Source organism: Mytilus galloprovincialis, chromosome 8 (genome assembly GCF_965363235.1).
Source record: "Mytilus galloprovincialis chromosome 8, xbMytGall1.hap1.1, whole genome shotgun sequence".
NCBI classification, from domain to species: Eukaryota; Metazoa; Mollusca; class Bivalvia; order Mytilida; family Mytilidae; genus Mytilus; species Mytilus galloprovincialis.
Genome location: NC_134845.1, coordinates 20,209,038 through 20,225,977, shown reverse-complemented (window position 1 = coordinate 20,225,977; position 16,940 = coordinate 20,209,038). Strand labels below are relative to the sequence as shown.

Below are 16,940 nucleotides of genomic sequence, written 5' to 3'. Positions count from 1 at the left end.
TGTAAGATGAACATTTGGATGTGACACAAATCTGAATTGCTTCATTACCTTTCCCTTTTTTCGTCGTATTCTCCTATCCCAATACATTCTTTTTATAACCAGTGTTCTACAAGATAACACACCATCTCCACATTATCTGATCCAAATGCCTACCAAAAGAAGATACATTCTCAACTCAATTTCTTTAATGTATTGTTTTCAAAAGTGTTACGCTTCTGATATTATCTGTCTATTTTATTACCTTATAAGGTTTTGTTTTGCCAGAGCTGTTGGTGAAAGTTGCTAAAACGATTTATAGTACTGTTCTATTGCATTATCAATTTGATACATAGTATTGTGATGTTCATATATCTCGACCTCTGAATAATTGAGGGAAGAATAGGTGACTTGCTCTTTTCCCTTAGATTTAAGTAGTCTAAAATATACAAAGGAGTAGGAGCATTAAATCCCAGTATTTGTGCAAAACAAAACTTTTTAAGTATGTTTGGAATATATAAAATCAAGAAATATAAGTGAATTAAATGAGAATTTTATGTTAAGATGTCAAAACTCTGTCATGTTATGCGCCGTTTTAATGCAAAATAAAGAATACTGGTGAATGTAGACAGTGTTTCGTTGTTATATATTTTGAGGAAACATGTCCAGAATCGAGAGACAACAAAATAATTTAAGAGTAGTCGTATCATAACTATTGACATAGACTCATCAAATACAGGTATAAATTGTTTCTTGGCGGCGCACATACTTTAATTCTATTTCATATATACTTGATTTTTATAGTTAGTTCTTCTTAAGTTGTTCTGTAAGACCACAGTCCCAGATTAGGGAAGGGTAAGGTTGCCGCTAACATATTCAAAATCGCCACATTCTGTATGAATGTATGTGCATGTCCCAAGTCAGGAGCCTGTAATTCAGTGAGTTTTTTTGTTTTGCTTTACATCACGATGAGGAGCTATTAGTTTCAGTCGACATACACGTCATCTTGAAATGATTACTTATAACAAATAGATTATGATTGGTTGCTTTATGATGCAGCTGAAATACAACAACAGCTATTGGCTTGAATGCGTTAAAGAATTACAGACTTGTCTCGTCTCAGACACCAAATGCCGGAAAATTAACTTTGTGTATTACGGTTCCGATCAACTGTCATTAATTCATGTTCGTTGTACTATGCATATTTTGCGCACAGAAATTCAATATTGAAATATCAATTATGAATTACGTGTTTATTTGCTTCGTTATTCTGCAATATGCACCACTTGTTTGTCTAAACAATGTTCCTATTTATACAATGTTAACAAATGCATTATCTCTAGTTCATAACTTCTGACAATCTAGGAACACCTTCAGAGTCGTGTCTATTTGTATTTTTTTTTACTTTTTAACAAGTAAAAAGATCAATTGTTACAAAGGCATGGATGTATAAAGCACACTTTTAAAGTAAATCCAATTTTATGAAACTGACAGTATCAAGATGATTGATTGCTTGATTGACAACATATTTGTTACGTTTGGGGGCGTGTTTTTCAACAACCTATCAACATTCCCATGGAAACAAAGGTAGTCTCTTTTCTTGCCGACTTGTTCCTTAATTTTTATGAAGCTGACTTAATACAAAAACTTCTTACAAAGAAAAAAAAGTCAGCAATATCTTTTAACTCTACATATGTGATGTTCTATCGCTAAATAGTACAAAATGTGGTTTATTTTGTTAGTCGCATCTATCCAATCGACTAGTGATAAAGGACACAACATATACAGTTAAGTCTTACGCATATCTTGACTTACGTCTAGAAATTGACAATTTCTGTGTATTTTGTTCTCTTATGAAGACTTGTACTGAAAAGTTATTGTGAAACTACCCATTTTATATGCAATAGTAATAAAACATTTGACTTTCTACACTTTACACAAGTATTCCCCATTCCAAACTAAAAAGAAAAATTGAAAGAGTTGGTATTGCTTAGTTTCATAAAAAATAATGACCAACGTAGATACAAATATCTTGTTTAAGGAAGGAGAAATCCTACTTTGTAAAAAATAACACTGATTCAAAAAAAAAATTCTATGAAACTGGCATTTTCAAGATGCTAGATTGCTTGATTGACAACATATTTGTTGCGTTTGGGGGTCGTGTTTTTCAACTAACTATCAGCATTCCCATGGAAACAAATGATGTCCCTTTTCTTGTCGACATGTTCCTTAATTCTTATGATACTGACTTCTTACAAAAACTTCTTAGAAAGAAACAAAACCAAGTTAGCAATATTGTTTAACTTTACTTTCCGTTACATATGTGATGTTCTATCGCTAAATAGTTCAAAATGTGGTTATTATGTTGGACGCATCAATCCCATCGAACTAGAGATAAATGATACAACATATACAGTTAAGTCTTCCGCATATCTTGACTTACATCTAAACTAAAAATTGACAATGAGTTAAAAATAAATCTTTACAATGATTTCAGCTTTCACAATTGTGAACTTTCTATATCTTCGTACATGTAGCAAAATTCAAGCAGAACAAGCATATGGAGTATATATCTCTCAATTGATACGATTTTCCAGGGCTTGTATTTCCTATCATGATTTTCCTAATAGAGGGATGCTGCTCACAAGAAAGCTATTAAACCGAGAGTTTCAAAGGGTGAAGTTGAAATCATCATATTATGCAACCATATCTGTTAGATATCTTCGATTTTGGTTTAATTGGTAATTATAATGAAAGCTGTGATGTGAAAGGCAATATATTGTGCAATTTTCCTCATCTGTAATAGAGTTCACATAGGCATACGGAATTTAAATTACATAAAATGATGTAAATGTCCCTAGTGGAGCGTGCATGTGTTTGCGCACAACAATTGCAAATGACAGTATTTGCATAGCAAAACAAACGTGGATGTATATGACCTTGGACGCATTTCTTTCTAACCAAAATTTTGTAAACGTTGTGTCGCGTTTGTTGTTGTTTTCTAAACGCTACAAAAGTAGAAACAAATACATCGTTTAATCAGTCTTTACTGACCCTGTTTAAACTTTCAATAATGCATGCCCATGTTGTTGGTAAACAGACCTTTTACAAACGTAGAAACAAATACTTCGTTTAATCAGGTTAAAGTTAGAAACACATGTAGCGTTTGTACTAACAAACGACAAACGACAAACTGCAGACGCAGTTTTGTGGGTGTGCATAGTTTGTCAAAATTTATGTAAACTTGCAAACGTATGTTTGAAAGAAATGATCAAAACATGTGCGCGCTTAGCCGTTTGCATCGTTTGTGTAAGAAAGAAATGCACTCCTTATCCTCATCAAACATATTACATCCAAAAAGAATAAAACACTGCTAGTCGTACCTAATATGTTCACCTGTAAAATACACCTTGAAAATAATACGTAATGACATCAAAATAAACAACATAACGGATGAAACAGTGCATATGAATATGACCCATGATAATACCTTTAAACATATTACTTGTCTTGATTTTAAAGAAATGATCTACACTGACGAATTTGACACATTTTTCTTTGAATACAATTATGGTTCATCTTTTCTGTTTTTAATTCTGATGTTGTGTATATGGCCATGTCTTTTTTTCTGACAAAAATTGTATAAATTGTTTGAATGTTTGCTGTAATCGTTACCATTTTTATCATTCATCTTAAGTAACGGTAGTTTGCATTTGACAGTGTGAACTACTCGTTTAAAAGTAAATCCATATCTTATTTTTTTTTAAGAAAATTGAAAATGTAATGTTCACTATGACATATATGATGATCATATCAATAATGCTAAATCATTAATACTACCCTTATCATTGAGACAGAAATTTATTTTCGTATCAATGCATACCATAAAAATAATCCTGTGAAATAAAAAAAACAACGTTAGATCAATTTTTCAGCATTGACTTTATTTTGTACAAACAACGCAAGTGAGGGGATGGTCTGGCTTGTATGGAGGACATTTGAGGGATCCATATTTAGCAAGAACTTCATAGAACAGTTTGCCGTTGTGTGCAGCTAATCCTATTTTATATTCTGGGTTTATATCTACACACACAAAAGAGTTTGCTGATGGATATGTGTGATGACCAGATGCAAGGTATCCGTGATATTCTATTTTCCATCCAGGGTAGCATGTATTTTTCCCAGGAGTCATGATTGAAGATGACGAATGTTTTGGTCTACACAAAGCACATGGGACATCCTCGTCATGAGCATCACTAGCAAAGAAGTTTGAATCAAACTCTGCACCAAACATACGACCATGATCACCACCACTTGTTTTCACAAAATCCGGATCTGGGGGTAAGCACACATATTCTGCTGCACCACCTGGGCTATTGAAATAACTACCACCAGCCCAACCTGAATAATAAAAACAAATGATGCTCCAATTAACGACAAATATCAATAGTCATGTTTATATTGCTTCGTCAAATTTGACACTTCAGTCATTTACATGTCACTGGGGATTACCTTTTCAAAGCATAATGCATGTGGTACATGCAAAGTGTTCGAATGTGTTTTCCCATTGCTTAAATGACAATTTCAAATACTTGATTTTTTTTAGAGCAATCACACGCAACAATTGCCTTTGTGTAGATAAAAAATGAAAAGATACTAGGTTAATTATATACCCAATGTAAGATACTAACCTAAAGAACTGAAGGATATCATACTTAATATTTGATACAAACCAGTTGAAATGCCGATCGCAGCATTTGTGCAATAACTCTATACTTGTATGTAAAAAGGGCGATTATGCATTTTAACATTTCATAAACTTCTCTTTCTTATTAATACTAGTAGTAAATCCGGTTCAGCTCATTGCAAAACAAAGAAAACTAATGTTAACTAGACGTTATTTTTCTCGACTGAATTGTTTTACATTTGTAATTTCTGGGTTTTTATAGCTGACTATGTTGTATGAGTTTTGTCAATTATTGAAAGCTGTAAAAAGTAAAATTACAAACATACTGAACTCCGAGGGAAATACAAAACGGAAAGTCCCTAATCAAATTGCAAAATCAAATGATAAAGCACATCAAACGAATGGACAACAATTGTCATATTCCTGACTTGGTACAGGCATTTTCAAAAGTAGAAAATGGTGGATTGAACCTGGTTTTATAGTGCTAAACCTCTCACTTGTATGACAGTCGCATCAAATTCCATTATATTTACCACTATGCGTGAACAAAACAGACATAGTAGGTAAATAGTCAAACTATGGGTACAACAGTCATCACTGTTTCACAATCACAAAACAAACAAATATTTAACAATAAAGCACAAAAAGCATCTATCAAATTTAAAAACCACATGCATTGCTTCGCGTGTATGGCATTTTACAATGAAAATGTCACATTAAGAAATATAAAATAATTTAATTTTACCGTTCAATGTTTTTTTCTTTTAAATAAAAAATTCATATGGGAAATGGTGGTAATACCGGGTTAAGAAATCAAAAGTATGTAAGAACTAGTTTCAGAAACAGACCGAGATTTATAATTATCAAGAGGTTCTTTAGAATTTATAAGAATCTTTTGAGTGGAAAATTGTCTTTACTTCTTTAAACGTTGTTTAAACAGGAGAGTTCGTTAAAGGCCAGGTTAAAAGTTCTTCAAAGCAGAACATAGACGGAATTTCTCTGTTCTGTAAAGGATCTCTAGGTTTTTGTACTGTCAAAAACTTTACAATAGATTTATTTTGACATATCTGTCTGTCTAATGTTTCAGAAGAAGGCTGTTCCAAAAATATGTTTAGAGCGCCCGTAAATCATATCATATTTATTCTTCTTAATAAGGGAGATTTTTACATCTCACTTTAGAAATCAGACCGATTTATTAAATCATTATAAGGTTATAACATCCATTTCAAGTAATAAAATGCATTGATCAGGGTGTTTTTTCAAGCAACAAGTTGTGGCCCAACCATATGAGTATATACTTGTTTGGTTATTAACGGGCATGACCATATGAGTATTTGGACCATGTGGTACTTTTATTCAATAGTATATATTAGAAAACTTTATAAAAAAGAACCAATGAAGGCTACATGAAAATTTATTATTTAATATTCAAAGGCTATAGCTACATCAACCCAAATTTAGTTTTCATCGCTTATTGTATTCTTGCATGTTTAAGTAAGGTGACATTTATTTCCACACGGTACAATAACCTTTCTTTGGTCCTTGGTCGTTCCAATGTGTCTTCGGTGTTTTAAGATGCCCAAGATACAAAATGTATCATATATATCGTAACACGACTGAAGTATATCATATCACTAGAAAACTTCAATAAACAAGCTCGGGTCCCTGCCGGTGACGTCGTTCATTAAAAAAAAAGCACGTATAAGTAAAAAAAATCTGAATTGCTTATCCTAATTATATAAAGTTTCAAAAGTAAGCAAATGATGAAACTCTTTATTCTGCATGTGGATTTTTACGTCAGTTTATAGTTAAACAGTTGACTTCTTTTGTAACAGATAGTTTTGAAAGTTATCTTCCAAAGTCGACATTTTGCCATTCACTCGTAGTAACATATCGGTAATGACCATAGGTAAAAAATGTGTTTCCTCTCCTTTTGACTAGTGATGAATTAGTTAATCTTGTTATTATTAATTTTTGAACCCAAGAAGGGTTTTTATGAAGAGTTAATATTGAAAGTAAACCTGTAAATTACCCCGACCATACGCGTACAGTCATACGCATATGGTCCAAAAATACTCATATGGTCCAGAACATATTCACTACAATTCCTTTATAAAGGTTACACTTTTTGAGATTTTTACCATATATGGACAAGGTGAAAAAAAGACATAATCAAACCAAAAACAAAAAGTTCTGTATTAAAGAAAAAACCAGTTGTTAAAATCATTAACAGATAATAACCATAATGTACAAATGAGTTATATCTCTCTATCAATATTTGCAAATTGAAATATTCAGAAAGCTATATGACCAAAAATGAACTTTAAATATTTTAATAAATCCGTCTTAGGTCAACATTGCTTGAGGGAGAAAAGTTAACACATTATTTAAGAAAGGTTTATTATAATTCAAACCAGGTCTTACTAACTTGATTTTGCAATCATTATGCATATTTTAAAAATGTTATGTGTGTTTTTTTTCTCACTAGAAACGTGATGAACATTGGAATTTATCCTGCACCTATTTCACAATATCAGGTTTACAAATAAATGTCCAATTTATTACTCCTATCAATCCCTAATTATAATGATTTTACTTTGGTCTGTTTTCGACCGCACATGATGCAGGTATTATATTTTTGACTTTATAATTCTTATGATGCTATGCCGTTTATATTTTATTTATAATGTTGTACTTCCGTTATGTATGCTAACAGTACATATAAAAACGAAGATGGGGTATGATTGCCAATATTGAGACAACTGTCCACAAGAGACCAAAATGACAAAGAAATAAACAACTATAGGTCACTCCACGGCCTTCAACAATGACATATATACACCAGTCACCCTTGGGGGTGTTTTAATATGATGGTTGTTGATCATGTTGATAGTCATCATTTACAACACGTGCATTGGTGCCCGAATGGTCTGTATAGTGCCTTTATCTGTTCAGTAGCTTGTAAATACTGATATTTTGAATCAAAACTCCGCTTATGGCTGATGCATTCGATCCCGATTTAAGTTGATTTGGAATATTCGAGCTAATGGTCTATAATTCTCACCGGATACTGCCTATGTAAACATATCTTAGAGTTAGTAATATGGCATAAAAGATCAATAACCAATCTATCAATTTGTAAAAAAAGTCAGTTATTTGAAACATTTTTAGTAACAATATTGTTATGTGCTCTTGTCATATCAATAAAAAAAATATGTAACGAAATTCACATATTTTTATTTTTGTTTTTGAATGTTTTTATTAACATTGAAGGAATGACTGTAATATTTTTCTGTCTATGCAGAAATAAACATTAAAAATGTGGTGCACACTGAATAACCCGCGTAGCCCGAATAGACAGAAAAAAACATAACAGTTATTTCTTATTATTTAAATCTAAATTCCATTTTTAACCGGAGTAAACCATGAAAAAACGTTGATGACGTCACGGTCACATAACTAAATTATGTCTATGAGCTGATAAACAAAACGACGTCATCCAATCAGAAGACGCGTTACATCCAAAATTAAATCATTTATATCTCTATATATTTAGTTTACCAGGATAAACCAGTTCTGTGTCATTACCAGGACATTGTGTCCGCGCCCATCTGATATATGTAGCCCAGGAATTTATAAAACGCAATTAATAGTCCTATTTTGATGAATGCACATTTACTAATGGCGTACTAAATTATAATCCTGGTACTTTTGATAACTATTTACACCACTGGCTCGATGCCACTGCTGGTGGACGTTTCGTCCCCGAGGGTATCACCAGCCCAGTAGTCAGCACTTCGGTGTCGACATGAATATCAATTATGTGGTCATTTTTATAAATTTCCTGTTTACAAAACTTTGAATTTTTCGAAAAACTAAGGATTTTCTTGTCCCAGGAATAGATTTCCTTAGCCGTATTTGGCACAACTTTTAGGAATTTTGGATCCTCAATGCTCTTCAACTTTGTACTTGTTTGGCTTCATAACTATTTTGACATTAGCGTCACTAATGAGTCTTGTGTAGACGAAACGCGCGTCTGGCGTACTAAATTATAATTCTGGTACTTTTGATAACTATTACTACTGTTTAGAAACGTACAAGTTTGGATATCCTTGCTTACATTATGTTTAAATACAAAAAGACACTTACCCCTGTGTGACCCACCCGGTATCTCTCACATGAATTATGAAATTCCGTATTGTTTTCTGTCTGTTACTATAATGTATCTGTTTATCGATTTATTGGGATGATTTATAAAACGAAAGCAAATAAAAAAATCGACAAAATTAAACTAAAATGAACAGTAACAGAATAATTGCGAGTGTGCCATGCAAACATTTACCTTTTTGTCAGTTACTTATGTCTTACATAAAAACACTTTGAACAAGTCATAGATTAAGTGCTATAATATTTGCACTAGATGTAAGATGCAAGCAACACCTTATTGATATTTTGAGTGCATATTGATTGTTAAAAATCCGAATTTGTAATATTTAGATTTCAAATAGATATAAATTTTCTATCTGTTTTGATAACATTTCAATGTTGCTATAAGTTATAACTACAACTAAATTATATACAGGGGACTCTTATGATACCTTTTTTTCGAACATAATAGAATACCCTTCTTTGCCTCTCATTTCAATAACTTTACAAACATATATGAAAAAAACTTAGTAAGCGGATTGACAAATAACAGTACGCCATTCCAACGAGACAAATGATGTTTGTTTTAAAATGTTCGGTGTAGAATTTGTTGAATAACAGAAGACATTTTATAAAGTTTTTTTCATTCTCAATATATATGTATATAACTATCATGTCTACCAATATTAATAATTAATTGGCAAATATTAAGACAGTTTTGTGAAATGTAATCGATCAAGGCATCGTATTACGACGACAGCATCGCGAACTATGGAATAGATTATTGCTTTAGAAGTTTTTTTCATTTATTCCATATGCACTAGACTGAAATTACCATCCCAGAAATGTTCTGATTAAATTTAATCAAGCTTTGATGAACACTAAACAAACCGTAAACCTTTGAAAAGACGTTCTTATATGTTCTGTCAAAAAACAAATTATCTACAAATTTAAGTATTAAGAAAACCTTTTAGTGATCAACCTAGATTTGATCTACCCAAACATTTCATTGTGTTGATTGAAATTGATTTTATGTAGCGGAATGTATGCGATTATAGACGGTCAAATAAGTAGGTTGGTCCGAATAAAAACCAGTACAAAACTACTGCTACTGTTGTGTAGAACTATAATAATAATGAGATTTCATTCAACAGTAAAGACACGATTATTTTTCATCTGTATAATATTTTTGTTAATTATTGGACTGGGTTGTACTTTACCAATAAGTAGGATGTAAATTTATTTTAAATTTATATTGTTAATCCAACGTGTCCAATATTAGGAAACCCGTGCTTGTTTCTTTTAATCGTGACTTGTGTTATACTCGGCATGCTTTAGAACTGGACTATTTTTGAACATAGATATAAAAAGATGTGGTATGAGTATCAAGATAGATCACTCTCCATATGTTTTTTTACATTCCATAGTTATGTTACATTTCACAAAACTGTCTTGATGAGAGCCCTGGTGTAGTGGTTAGTACATCTGACTACTAACACAAAGGTTCCTGGTTCGATTCCCGTCAGGGATGAAATTTTCGGCTCTCCCTTGACACCATTTGCGAGTATGGTCTTGTGGAAACGATGATAGTCCGTCGGAAGGGGACGATAAATGGCTGACCTGTGTTAAGAGAGAGCCATATCTCTTGCACGTTAAAGACACCCTTGTAGATTTCGAAAAAGAGCAGGCTAATGCAGCTCAAAGGCAACACTCGCACCCGCTAAGTGAAAAGGGATTAATATTAGTTGCAAAACTTGTTTCCCAATCCACTATAAAAAAATATGTTTAAACTAAGTATATGTTAATTCATAAAGACTGTATGTTGCATCTTGGTAGTATTTTTATTGAATTCAATATGTGTATTGTTTTTATTTCATTCACGTTTATATTTTGTTTAACGTAAATAGTCCGTCTAGTATGATGCAAGTTAACACTTACGAATATCTAAAGAGAACAAAGAGAAGATTCTTGCCTACTTGTTTTATTTTTAAGCAAGATATAACAACTGCAGTGTAACAATTACTCTTGCGCTATTTTGTTTTTTTTTTGATTACGCATGGTTTTGGAAAAGGTAATATAAACTTTTTTCTTTCAGTTTCAGAAATATAAAGCAATTAGAAATGCAGTCCATTTATGTGAAATAACAAACCCGAATATCCATTCGTTGGTTTATCCAATATTTTATTTCATCTAGTTTTGGCTGATAAAAAACAGTCCATATGAAAAAAATAGTATGATTGTCAATGAAACATTTTTCATAAATAAAAAAGAACAAAGGTGTGAACAGCTTGATGTAATCGTACAATCTTCAATAATCCGAGAAACCAAATCGTAAATAAAGCTAAAAACGAATGACCCGGTTATAACAAGACCTTTATATAAACTTTTACTGATACCTCAGAAGTCATGCTTCAAACTGAAATTATCACAATAACAAAGATGATTGGCGGAGGAATAGTACAACTTAATTCAAAGTTATCAACCTAAACATATGTATTTCAAAGAACATAGTTTAGTTTAAAAGAAAAGTCATATTCTAATTTCGTCATTGCCAATTTTATATAAATGCCATTGAAAAATCAAAAATCACCACAAAAAAATGCTTTTAAGGGTTATAATTTTGGGCTCTTAAATACAGGAAGCTATAAGCTTGAAATAGATTTAACGTATTACCTCATTTGTGGTGTTTTGCCAAGCCAATTGGAGAAGTGGAAAGGAAACTGATGATTTGAAGACAATTTATTCTTGCTGCTAGATGCTAGATTGTCACAAACAGGAATTCACAATTTCTCTGGCATTCACCAAATGAGTTATAAAGTGCATGATAAACATAAAACTTCAAGTATGTTTCGTTTAATAGTTGATTTATAAACAAATGAATGAAATACATATACTATATGATGTACAGCAACAAACGAAAACCACTAAATAACAAGCTGACTTTGGATAGGCACATACATAATGTGGTGGAGTTAAAGCTGTTAAACTATTATGGGACAGTGGTGTAACAGTTTTATATATGAACAACCCAACCCACAAAAGTCAGTTGAAAAGGGCTTACAAATAAGTAGCTTCACAGCTCGATACAAAGTCGCCATTAAAAACTAATATGCAAATTAAATTTTCAGTGAACTCTATTTCAGCAATAAATCCTACTTTTTATTCCTTTGAAAAGATCAAAGATACAAGGCGTATGATTTATAACACCAGACGATTATTTCGTAAATTATAGACTCGTCAGTGACTGGCTTAATATAGCACGAATAAGATGAGCATTGGGAGCTAAATTGTCGAAAAGTGTTGCCATATGCAGCTTAGGTTATACATTTCTGAGTGAGAAAGTCCATCAAAAATCGAATAATTGAAACTTCTGTAAATATTAACTTTTAACGAAGTTCGGTTAATGTTTGGATATGGCAATATCAATTATAACTCATGTCATCAATTAAGGTCTGACTTCTGTGCTTCGGAAGTAAACCTACGCAAGCAGTGACACAGAGCTAAACGTTCCTTCCTGTTTCTTAGCCTTTTATCTATTTTTATCTATTTTAAGTCAGACCCATTTATTAATTTAAATAAATGTCAAATCCATAGGCTATGATTGTGTATAAGATGTAGACATATTTAATAGATGTGACTACTGTTTTGAGATCACCCTTTGACTGCTCGAAACATATTATGTTTAGAAGTACAATTTGGAAATCGTTTCATAAGGCTTTTCCTCGGTGCTGAGATTGATTTGTATTGTAGTTGCATGCATATACTCCATAAAAACTTGCAACTACTTCCAAATAGTTTAGAAATCATCCGTTGGCACACGAAATTGTTATTTTTCTGTAAGAAAATAACCAATTAATCTGTGATTTCCTCTGACATTTTTCTGAATATTTGACCCTGGAGGATTATGAATCTGATAAGATAGAAATATGTTTACAAAAGTGGGCTTTATTAATGATTTCTGATATTGAAGACGACTTTGTAGTGACGACTTAGATCATTAATTACCAAATACTTTGGTCTTTGTGAACGTTTCAAGAGGCAAACACAGGAGAAAATATATTGGAAGTATTAATGGGAAATGTGAGTCCTATAAAGATTTTTTATAATGCAATGTGGAGAAAAAAAGGTAAAGGTAATATACAACATCATTGTGAAAACTATAAATGTTAATACATTAGACATTTAACTTTTCTTGTAACATACGTATTATTTTATAAGGTCCTGGAAATGGGTCCTTCAATTTTGTATTCTTTCATTTTGTTAGGCTTATTTCCCTATTCTTTATAGTTTTTTACCCATTATTCTGTACTCTCTATATTTCTGCACTCCGACCATTATTCTCTATACTTTATTTTACTGTCCCATTTAATTTAGTATTGGTCCATTATTTTCTACTCTGACACCATCTTGTCTTGTCTTTTAGTAGATCCGTCCTTTACAAGACCACCTCCAGTAGACGGAGTAGAATATAATTCACAATTGTTCTATTCAAACGTTTTTGTTTAGGAACAGTACTTTACAGAGGGATGGCTGTCCTTAATCCCTTTCTATTGCTACTAGGTAAAGAGTTAAGAAGACTATTTCTGTCTACGTGCAAAGCACAACACAGCCTCCGGCTAAAGTGTTCTAGCAGGTTTTGCTTGTGAGTACAGTTATATTTACAACCACAAAAAACAGCACTCGGGTTCAATATAAATAATGAATCTACTGTTGTGTTGTCCTTGGTGGAGCCCTTAGTACACACAGACATTATCATAAGATTATGATATTTAAGCAAGAAAGACATGCGTATAAGTGATAAAGCTTTGTATCTTGTGAGAAAGTGCTCTGGTGTTTCTGACATCCAAACTTTCTCATAAATAACAAAATAATTAACAAGCCCGGAGTTTATAGGAAGGTTGTAAATACTCAACGTTTTACTTTTGCGATGGAAGTTTTGTCATGATAAACTAATTTAACTGCTATACAGTTAGGAGTTGTATCACCAAAAGGGTAAAAAAAGGACAAATAAACCAATGTGTGATGACGGTTTTAGAAGGAATTATAACAGCATTGTTTTTTATTTTGTGTGTTTTTTTTTTTGGAAAGGTGTCAAAATTTAACACTGCATATATCGAAAAATTGCTTTGCAGTGTTTCGACACAGTGAGACGCTTTAGTTCCCATAGAAGTTATATCGACCAAGTGATACCTCAAGGACTTAAAATCCATTCGCAGAAATATCGATACATATATACCATCATAGTACTAAAAGTATTCTAACACACATCTAAATCACACTCGCATGTACAATGTAAGCAGAGACGATATTCCAGATGCTTTTACAAAAATCAGTTTGCGATTATGTTTTGAAACAAACGAAAATTATTATGGCTTTACAAAGAATAGAAATGTCCATAAAACCGTTATTTCGTGTAAATTTCGTATTGCCGGAACCCATTTATCTCCAGAAGTAGCATGTTTTTGCATTCATTACAAAATCGAATTGACTGAATGACAGATAGTCTGTATGCGAACTTTCGTCAAACATTCATCGTGGGATCAAAACTGTATCGTATTCCCTCAATCTGATATGTTCTTAATATCGTATCTATAAAGGCATCATTTACCTCGATTCAGACAGAACCAAGTATTTTTTACTAACTAGGAGTGGCATGCAGGTATAAAGATTCACTAACTCTTCCAGGGCACAATAGTACATCGATAGTATTGTTTAGCGTAGTTCATTTTGCTCGATTTAGTAATATATTAGCTCTTCTGTATTTCTAAAACAAACTTTTGGAATTTGTTGTCCTCAATGCTCTTCAACTTCGTACTTTATTTGGTCTTTTTAACTTTATGTTTACTTCACTGTGTGATTTCTATAAATAAATAACTTAAAATTGATTAATTTACATACTGTAATCTATTATATTAGTTTTAGAGTCGTCATATGGTTGTCATATATAGAGCAGGATCGGATAAAGAGCAATCGGTATCATTCCCGGTTTTTGTGGGAGTTTTTGTTGCTAAATCTTTTGTCTTCCGTGTCATGGGTTAGTACTAATGTTTGGTTTTACTTCGATATTTTCCCTTTTGTTTTGTAGTTATGGTTTTGTCAGTCTCTTTTCTACTAGTTTGATTTAAATATTCATTTGGTATTGTCCGCAGTTTTCATTAGAAACCTCCAAAGATTATATTAGTACCATTCAGTATGATACCTTCATTAAAACATGTACAATGCTTAAAGGTACAGTACTTCTAGCATATCTTGTGTTTCTCTGAAACAAATATGTGAAACTCGGCTTTGCCTCGGTCCATTATGTTTTTTAATTTATTTTAAATTGAACCCTTTCTTCCTATCAGCTATGTGTTAATATGTTATATCATTGTACAAATCAAGGGTAAGAAAATACTTACCCTTACTTAGTCTTATCTGTGTGTTTTCTCTTATTTGTAAAATGTCATTGACATCTACATTGTATGTATCTCCCTGGGATCGAAGTGATGGAGAGACAGGTTAATTTCCCAGAGACTGACTCTTTGTTTTTTCCGTGATATGTAAGGATAGTAGAGTGACTTTCATATGTCTTCTTTCTCATTCTTTGATTTTGAAATTAGCTGTCCCATTGGCAATCATACCATATCTCGTTTTTCTATCAAACATAAAATTGGCTGTCTACTTGAAGCAGTATATAAATCAACTGAACTCTGTGAAAGTTGTAATCTTTACTAAGTCTGTATGATACATTGGTAGGTGTTGAAGGTACAGATCAATCATTTGCTAAGAAAACAACAACTGCTCAGAGGTGTACACTAGATATAATTGTTCTGTTGAGAGCTGTACTTGAAAACACAATTAAAAATAAAACGCGAAATGTGTAACCAATTTAATGTTTCCGTTCAATTTAGTATGTTAGTGAAGTTAAAACTGGATTATAAGACCGTACATGCTATAGGAAATTATATTTATTTTTGCTGTCAAACTAGCAGTGTGTTTGAAAAATAACCTAAATTAGCCAGTGAAAGATCCACAACAATTTTATATTCCACTTGAACAAAAAACATAATTCAATATTCCACGAAATAAGAAGAGTGTGTTGTGTTACTCAAAGAAATCAATTTAACTGCAGAGGATTCTATTGGCAGATATTCCAATACTTTTAGCTGAAGTCCACTTAAATTACTTTTTTCAAATCAGTATTAAATGCAATTACTGGTGGTAATGAACTATATGTTTTCGGTAAGCCTCTCACAGTCGTGGTTCAAAACTATTTGCTTTTGTTGGACTTCATTAGTTTTTTGCTGATATTTAATTAAGCTGTACAATACAAACTTGTATTTTTGTTTACTAATGTTTGATTACGATCCTCAAAGCAACAAAACAATTACCGGACATACTGAAGTTTGAATGTCATTATTTAAACGATTTTAACCGAAAAAGATGAACGGGACTACATCGTTTGGTCACGCTTATGTTAATTCGTCAGGATTACAGGAAGAAATAACAAATACCATTTCCGCAAACGTGTTGATGATAATAGAGGGTATCACAAGTCTCTTGTTAATGATAGGTAATGGTTACGTTATTGTATTAATTCAAAAAGGGAAGCTTCTAGGAAGATCAACAAATGTGTTTGTTTTCTCCATTGCATCAGCGGATTTATTGAATGCGACCGTTTCTATACCGTCACATATATTATCTAATGCATATCAAGGTCAGATCTCCATATATATGTGCAAGTCGTTTACTTTTGGATCATATATTTCTAAAACTATTGTTCAATACACTATTTTATTCATGACGATGGAAAAAGCAATGCGAATTTTGTGTCCCACCAGGGAAATAATAACAGTAGCGAGATGTATGTTTTGCACCAGTTTGTTATGGTTTTTCGCACCTTCATTTAATATTTGGTGTGTAATTTTTTACACAATAGAAGGAAATAAAAGACATGTTCCTATTGTTATATTTGACTCAACTTCATTAAGTCGCTGTGTTTTGAAACCAAGATTTGAATATTTGCATATTTATTTTCTTTCAATCGATGTAATAGTGTTGTTTGTCGCACCATGCTGTTCTGTTATTGTCATATTTCTGATTCTGATTCGGAAATTTTTTACTGTTTTGAAAGAACGGATACAGACATATT

At 32.2% G+C, this 16,940-nt stretch overlaps 1 protein-coding gene across 1 annotated transcript; it reads right to left on the bottom strand.

Moving 5' to 3' along the window:
• Positions 1 to 3,901: 3,901 nt before the first annotated feature.
• On the bottom strand, positions 3,902 to 8,294 carry LOC143042984 (uncharacterized; the record flags this gene model as incomplete). Its single annotated transcript, XM_076215484.1, has 2 exons — positions 3,902 to 4,377; positions 8,225 to 8,294. Coding segments are annotated over 2 exons (528 nt in total), but the record flags the coding sequence as incomplete, so codon positions are not given.
• Positions 8,295 to 16,940: the final 8,646 nt, after the last annotated feature.